The 7,500-nt window shown below is 43.7% G+C and overlaps 1 protein-coding gene across 1 annotated transcript in view; it reads right to left on the bottom strand.

The window, feature by feature from the left end:
* rbl2 (retinoblastoma-like 2 (p130)) overlaps window positions 1–7,500 on the bottom strand; it is a gene marked incomplete at its 3' end in the record, with an annotated part of 51,465 nt that overhangs the window by 22,356 nt on the left and 21,609 nt on the right. The window contains 5 exon segments of the mRNA XM_084335077.1: window positions 595–698; window positions 1,625–1,737; window positions 3,305–3,468; window positions 4,067–4,238; window positions 6,238–6,302. Coding sequence (XP_084191203.1) covers window positions 595–698; window positions 1,625–1,737; window positions 3,305–3,468; window positions 4,067–4,238; window positions 6,238–6,302 — 618 coding nt within the window.

Raw genomic sequence — 7,500 nt, 5'->3', positions numbered from 1 at the left:
AGTACATCCTCCTGACTGCACAGCTAAACAGTACATCCTCCTGACTGCACAGCTAAACAGTACATCCTCCTGACTGCACAGCTAAACAGTACATCCTCCTGACTGTATAGCTAAACAGTACATCCTCCTGACTGCACAGCTAAACAGTACATCCTCCTGACTGTATAGCTAAACAGTACATCCTCCTGACTGCACAGCTAAACAGTACATCCTCCTGACTGTATAGCTAAACAGTACATCCTCCTGACTGCACAGCTAAACAGTACATCCTCCTGACTGCACAGCTAAACAGTACATCCTCCTGACTGTATAGCTAAACAGTACATCCTCCTGACTGCACAGCTAAACAGTACATCCTCCTGACTGCACAGCTAAACAGTACATCCTCCTGACTGCACAGCTAAACAGTACATCCTCCTGACTGCACAGCTAAACAGTACATCCTCCTGACTGCACAGCTAAACAGTACATCCTCCTGACTGCACAGCTAAACAGTACATCCTCCTGACTGCACAGCTAAACAGTACATCCTCCTGACTGTATAGCTAGCAAGTGTTTTCTTCTTCTGGCATTATGAACGACCTGTGTGCTCACAGAGAGGTCATTGTCTCCCAGTCTCTTCTTCTCTTGCTCGATGATGGCCTCCAGGATCTTGTAGTACAGCGCCTCCGCCAGGCGGAAGTACTTCACTGCCATATCTACAGCACAGGGACGAGGAGTTCTGAGGTTAGACGTCATATACATATTCAAACTTGAAATGTTCTGTTAAAAGAACATGCCAACATTTTGGGGAAATTAGCTTATCGTTTTCTCCAGAGAGAGACAAGAAGATAGACGAATGGAAGCGGACAGTGCCTGTTAGCTTTCGGGAGAGGTGTTAGTTGGACAATGCCTAGGCTAACCGGTCATGTCCGCTTCCATTCATTCATTCTAGGCTAACGTGCAGCCAGATAGCTTTCTACTGAACGCAGAGAGGAGACTGGTATCTATCTTCTTGTCTCTCTCTGGAGAAGACGGTGAGCTAATGTCCCAAAATGTTGGCACGTTCCTTTAAGATCCCAAAATGTATTTCATTTATCCCAGAGGACCTCACATGCATTCTGATCAAGTATGTGTGTATGTATGTATGTATGTATGTATGTATGTATGTATGTATGTATGTATGTATGTATGTATGTATGTATGTGTGTGTGTGTGTGTGTGTATGTATGTGTATGTGTGTGTGTGTGTGTGTGTGTGTGTGTGTGTGTGTGTGTGTGTGTGTGTGTGTGTGTGTGTGTGTGTGTGTGTGTGTGTGTGTGTGTGTGTGTGTGTGTGTGTGTGTGTGTGTGTATGTATGTGTACCCATGAGCTGTGTGTTGATTGTCAGGTTCATCATCCGTGTGAGTCTGTAACTTTGATTGCCACTGTGGCACGATTGTATCCGAATAATCCCACAATGTACAAGCGCACTGTTAATATTTGTGTCCTTTAAACCTTGTTTTTATGTGGACATAAATAAAATATTCTAAATGTGTGTGTGTGTGTGTGTGTGTGTGTGTGTGTGTGTGTGTGTGTGTGTGTGTGTGTGTGTGTGTGTGTGTGTGTGTGTGTGTGGGGAGGGGGACATTAATAAATGACTCACCTTTCCCCAGACACCTGTTCTCCTCTGCGCTGGCCTCACAGTGTTGACTGAAGAGCTGGAGCATGTCCTGCAGGCGCTTAGTGATGACCTCACTGGGGTCTCTGGCACACGACCTGAAACCAGACACCACAGGGATGCAGTACAATCATGATACAAAATCATATCGCCTTGTGATACTATGAGAGTATTAGCTATGACAGGGATTAGTGCCAGCGGTCGCTGTCGAGGCAAATTATACTGTTATTATAAGTGTTAGAATGTTACATGAATGAAGGACATAGAAATACATTCCTAGAAGGCATTCATTTTATTTAGGTTAATAATCCTCAGTTCCAAACATTACACACCTCACACTAGTAGTAGGGTTAGTAGCGTCTGTCTGATTGTGAAGGTACTGAGGGATTTCAGACACAGTAATGTGTGCCATCCAAGTGTTGTTGAGCAATGCACAGAACACACTCCAGGGGGCGCTGTGAATAGCTGACCCTTCTGATGAAATGCCTACATGTACAGTATATGCGTGTGTCTCCGATGTAGGGCTGGGCAATATGGCCAAAATATCAAAAATATATACATATATATACATAAAAAAATATATATATACATAATATTGTATATATATAAATAAATAAAAAATGTCTTAGTTTTGGCGATATAACAGTAATTCATTTGTCAGTACAAATTTACGTTAGCCTCATAGGATAACTGCCTAAGTAATTTTTTGGCCAAATTGATATTTTTGCCTAACTCTACTCTCCTCACACTGCTGCACCACCCTGGCTTAGTGGCTGTGTCCTCTCAGCCAATCAGAACCTTGTTATTTTAAACATTTCTTTCTGCCCAACTCACTCGTGTGACTTGTGTGAAAATTAGTTTTTTCTTCTTTCCCGAAAGTCTTGAAAAATGACTTAGGCAGTTATCCTATGAGGCTAACGCAATGTAATATGACATGATTTTTATGTCTTCATCTTGAAATACTTATTGTCTGGTGATATTTCATTTAATGGTATATGTAAAAATATATACAAATGACGGTACTGTCAAACCCGACCCCATACTTTTGCACGGATCCTGTTCGGTATCCTTCCCAGCCAGCCCTACTCGGAAGGATTACGCAAAGAATCGAATCCCTGATCACACTGTGTGTAGCACACACATCCACACATCCACACGCACACACTCACTTTAAACAAACACACTGTAGCACCCACTCCCCACACTTTATAGCACACACTCACTTTAAACAAACACACTGTAGCACCCACTCCCCACACTTTATATTTATTGATGAAGGATTGCACTACAACTCGTACACCTTACTGTAAATTGTACCTAAATTGTACCTCATCCCATTTCTGCTTTGCACTATATAATATTGTACATTAGTACACTGCATAGTATTGTATATTATATGGTAACTCAGTTACGTCTATTCTGCATCGAACATTGTACATATGTCTATACTGAACACTGTGACCTCATTTTCTACTTCTAATTTACATGCTATACTATGTTATTTGATACTATCTTGTCTAGCACAGTCTCTGGAGCGTAACAGTAAGAAGCATTTTGTATGAAAGTATTCTGTACTTCTGTATGACAACTATTAAAGAAACTTGAAACTTGTAACGCGGCACGACAGCGACATGACCCCCAAATCCAAACGTCAAAATCGGGTACCTGAGTATTTCCGTGAGTCTGGCGCTGGGCCCGTGCTTCAGACCCATCAGCAAGCTGTGGAGCCGCCCTACGCTCTGCATGGCGGAGGACACTGGAGACGCCATGCTGTTGTCCTGGACGTACTTCCTGCCCGTCAGCGGCGTGGACACCTTCAGAGCTGAGGCCTGACGGGAGACATCACTGGGACATTATAACACTAGTACATTATAATACTAGTACATTATAACACTAGTACATTATAATACTAGTACATTATAATACTAGTACATTATAATACTAGTGCATTATAATACTAGGACATTATAATACTACTAGTGCATTATAATACTAGGACATTATAATACTAGTGCATTATAATACTAGGACATTATAACACTAGTACATTATAATACTAGTACATTATAATACTAGGACATTATAATACTAGTACATTATAATACTAGTACATTATAACACTAGTACATTATAATAGAAATGGAAATGAGAATCAGAATGTTGGAATCTGTAATATGAGTGCCAAATTATCTCCTTTGCAACTGTAACACAAAAAGTCAGACCAACACCAGTTTATAAAAAGTCGATGGCATTATTTACGTGTACAGAACAAGCCACATGACCGATCAATAATGCAGATTTGAATGGGAATATGGTCATTCTATCCATTCTAGTTCTACGATGTGCCTTTGTTCTGTGCGCATGTGGCCACTTGCATCCTGTTTCTTTCTGTGTGTGTATCAACACCGCCAGGGGTAGATCTCTTACAGTTAGACTGCTGTGTAGCCTGTAGCCAGACGTGTCCTGGTTCTCCACCCCCTCACACAGGCTGGGTCCTGGGGTGCCAATTTCCTCGTTGGCCCCCTCCCCTGTGAATATCCTCTCGTCCAGGCTGCCCGTGGCTAGGATGTGCTCCTCGTATACACGGCCCATAGATATACTACACAGCAGAGGAGAGGAGAGGGGAGGAGAGGAGAGCAGAGAGGGGAGGAGAGAGGAGAGGAGAGAGGAGAGGAGAGGAGAGGAGGGAGAGAAGAGAGGAGAGGAGAGGAGAGGAGAGGAGAGGAGGAGATGAGGGAGAGAAGAGAGGAGAGGAGAGAGGAGAGGAGAGGAGAGAGGAGAGGAGAGGGGAGGAGGGAGAGAAGAGAGGAGAGGAGAGAGCAGAGGAGAGGGGAGGAGAGGAGAGAGGAGAGGAGAGGAGGGAGAGAAGAGAGGAGAGGAGAGGAGAGAGGAGAGGAGAGGAGATAGGGGAGGAGGGAGAGAAGGGAGGAGAGGAGGAGAGGAGGAGAGGGGAGGAGGGAGAGAAGAGAGAGGAGAGGAGAGAGGGGAGGAGAGAATAGGAGAGAAGAGAAGAGAGGAGAGGAGAGAGGGGAGGAGGGAGAGAAGAGAGGAGAGGGGAGAGGAGAGCAGAGAGGGGAGGAGGGAGAGGAGAGGAGAGAGGAGAGAGAAGAGAGGAGAGCAGAGAGGGGAGGAGGGATAGAAGAGAGGAGAGGAGAAGAGAGGAGAGGAGAGAGGGGAGGAGGGAGAGAAGAGAGGAGAGCAGAGAGGGGAGGAGGGAGAGGAGAGGAGAGGAGAGAAGAGAGGAAAGGAGAGAGGAGAGGAGAGGGGAGGAGGGAGAGAAGAGAGGAGAGGGGAGAGGAGAGCAGAGAGGGGAGGAGGGAGAGGAGAGAGGAGAGGAGAGAGGAGAGCAGAGGGGAAGAGGGAGAGAAGAGAGGAGAGGAGAAGAGAGGAGAGAGGGGAGGAGGGAGAGAAGAGAGGAGGGCAGAGAGGGGAGGAGGGAGAGAAGCGAGGAGAGGAGAGCAGAGAGGGGAGGAGGGAGAGGAGAGAGGAGAGGAGAGCAGAGAGGGGAGGAGGGAGAGAAGAGAGGAGAGGAGAGCAGAGGAGAGGATCGCAGAGAGGGGAGGAGTGAGAGAAGAGAGGAGAGCAGAGAGGGGAGGAGAGGAGAGCAGAGAGGGGAGGAGAGCAGAGAGGAGAGTAGAGGAGAGCAGAGGGGAGGAGAGGAGAGCAGAGGGGAGGAGGGAGAGAGAGAGGAGAGGAGAAGAGAGGAGAGCAGAAGAGAGAAGAGAGGAGAGGAGAGAGAGAAGAGAAGAGAGAGCAGAGAGGAGAGCAGAAGAGAGAAGAGAGGAGAGGAGAGAGAGAAGAGAAGAGGAGAGCAGAGAGGGGAGGAGGGAGAGAAGAGAGGAGAGGAGAAGAGAGGAGAGCAGAAGAGAGAAGAGAGGAGAGAGAGGAGAGGAGAAGAGAGGAGAGCAGAAGAGAGAAGAGAGGAGAGGAGAGAGAGAAGAGAAGAGAAGAGAAGAGAAGAGAGGAGAGGAGAGGAGAGGAGAGGAGAGGAGGGGAGAGGAGAGGAGAGGAGAGGAGAGGAGAGGAGAGGAGAGGAGGGGAGAGGAGAGGAGAGGAGAGGAGAGGAGAGGAGAGGAGAGGAGAGGAGAGGAGAGGAGAGGAGAGATTCAAGAGGTTTATTTTTCACATACATACCAGGGCATACAGTGAAATGCGGTTGGCCATGCCCGCTACGATTGTGCAAGAACACAATAGTAAATAATAGTAATAGTAAATCAAATAAGTAGAATAGACATGATAAAATAGACATGTTAATAAATCCTGAGATAATTGAAATACAATGTTGAGCTACGATGTACACTACTATACAATATACAGTTTTACTTCTATGTCTCTATGCTATACTTGCTGTTTCTAACTATACTATGCAATGATCAAAACAAGAGAGGAGAGGAGAGAGAGAAGAGAGAAGAGAGGAGAGAGGAGAGGGGAGAGGAGAGAGAGAAGAGAAGAGAGGAGAAGAGAGGAGAGAGAAGAGAGGAGATGAGATGAGAAGAGAGGAGGCCATCTGCCATTGAAAAACCCATAATATCGATCGATATATATATGAGAGAACATACTGTAGCTAGCAGATACATATGGTGATGGATGACACTCACAAACTTTCCCCGAAATTCATAGGATCCAGGAAGCCAGTTAAACTGTCTTCTTTGCCTTTGAGAATCTGTGGAAGAAATGCACAGCACTGTTCAGTTGCACAATACAGCTCATGTTCAGAATATCACATTAATCACCATATCGCCATACTGTAGCACACCACCTGCAAACTGTAACAACAACCAAAAGTTCAATTGTGTGTGTGTGTGTGTGTGTGTGTGTGTGTGTGTGTGTGTGTGTGTGTGCATGTGCATATGCATGTAGGTTAGCTTGCATGGTTTCTAGTATGCACCTGCACGTTTGAATATGCATGTAGGATTGCACTTATAAAGAGGGGTTTGTGTGTGTACCTTATGGTTTGTGGTAATCAAAAAGAAATAGAGGGGGATATCGAGTAAAAAATCTGTGATGTAAAAATTGTAAGAGATTCTGAGATACAATTTCTAGGGGTAGTTATTGAAATCATCAGAAATGTACATGGAAACAACATATTAACTATATTCAAGGAAACATTTCTAAGTCAGTAGCAATCCCGTATAAATGTAAGGATATATTAAACTATAAGGCCTTGTACATAATTTACTGCTCACTTACAGTATACTTCCTTACTTACATATGTTACTGTGTGGAAGTATGGGGGTCGACAATTAAAAAGACTGTAAATCCAATTATGAAATATACAAATATGATTTGAGAGACGTTTGGAAATGTACTGTTCAAAAAGCTAAGAAAGGGATTAAAAGGAGATGTATTTCTATTGTTGGGATTAACTTGTGGAACAATGCTGATATAAATTTGTATTCTGAGAGCAGAATTTAAGAGTGCTGAGGAGCACACTTATGATTGATTGACTGATTGAACATTTTATTAACTTGACAGACTGTGTTCTCCGTTCGTAATGGCTTTATTTGGGAGGAATCATAGTGATTCCTTCATGTCAACGCTACAGGCCTCCTTGGAATTAATTACTCATTAATCATAATTAAAATAAATATGACAATATTTGTATGATAAGAAATTACGCATTTGATGTCGGAAAGATAAATAATATGGATTCATCTGATCACAGGGCAGCTGGATTAACCATATCTGAACCAGCTATTTTGGACAAATGTATAATTAATTTAATTACTCAGATATTCAAACACAATTATGCAATTATTGTGAGATTATTGAAAATAATAATTATTTAATGCCTTCTGTGGAATTTGTATTTCTTATTTGTTACATATCTGTTTTATTGATTAATTATACATTTGAAAGAA

The sequence above is a fragment of the Notolepis coatsorum genome (genome assembly GCF_963971535.1).
Source record: "Notolepis coatsorum genome assembly, chromosome: 18".
Lineage (NCBI taxonomy): Eukaryota > Metazoa > Chordata > Actinopteri > Aulopiformes > Paralepididae > Notolepis > Notolepis coatsorum.
The sequence above is the reverse complement of the archived record's forward strand: the minus strand, read 5'-3'. Positions and strand labels throughout refer to the sequence as shown.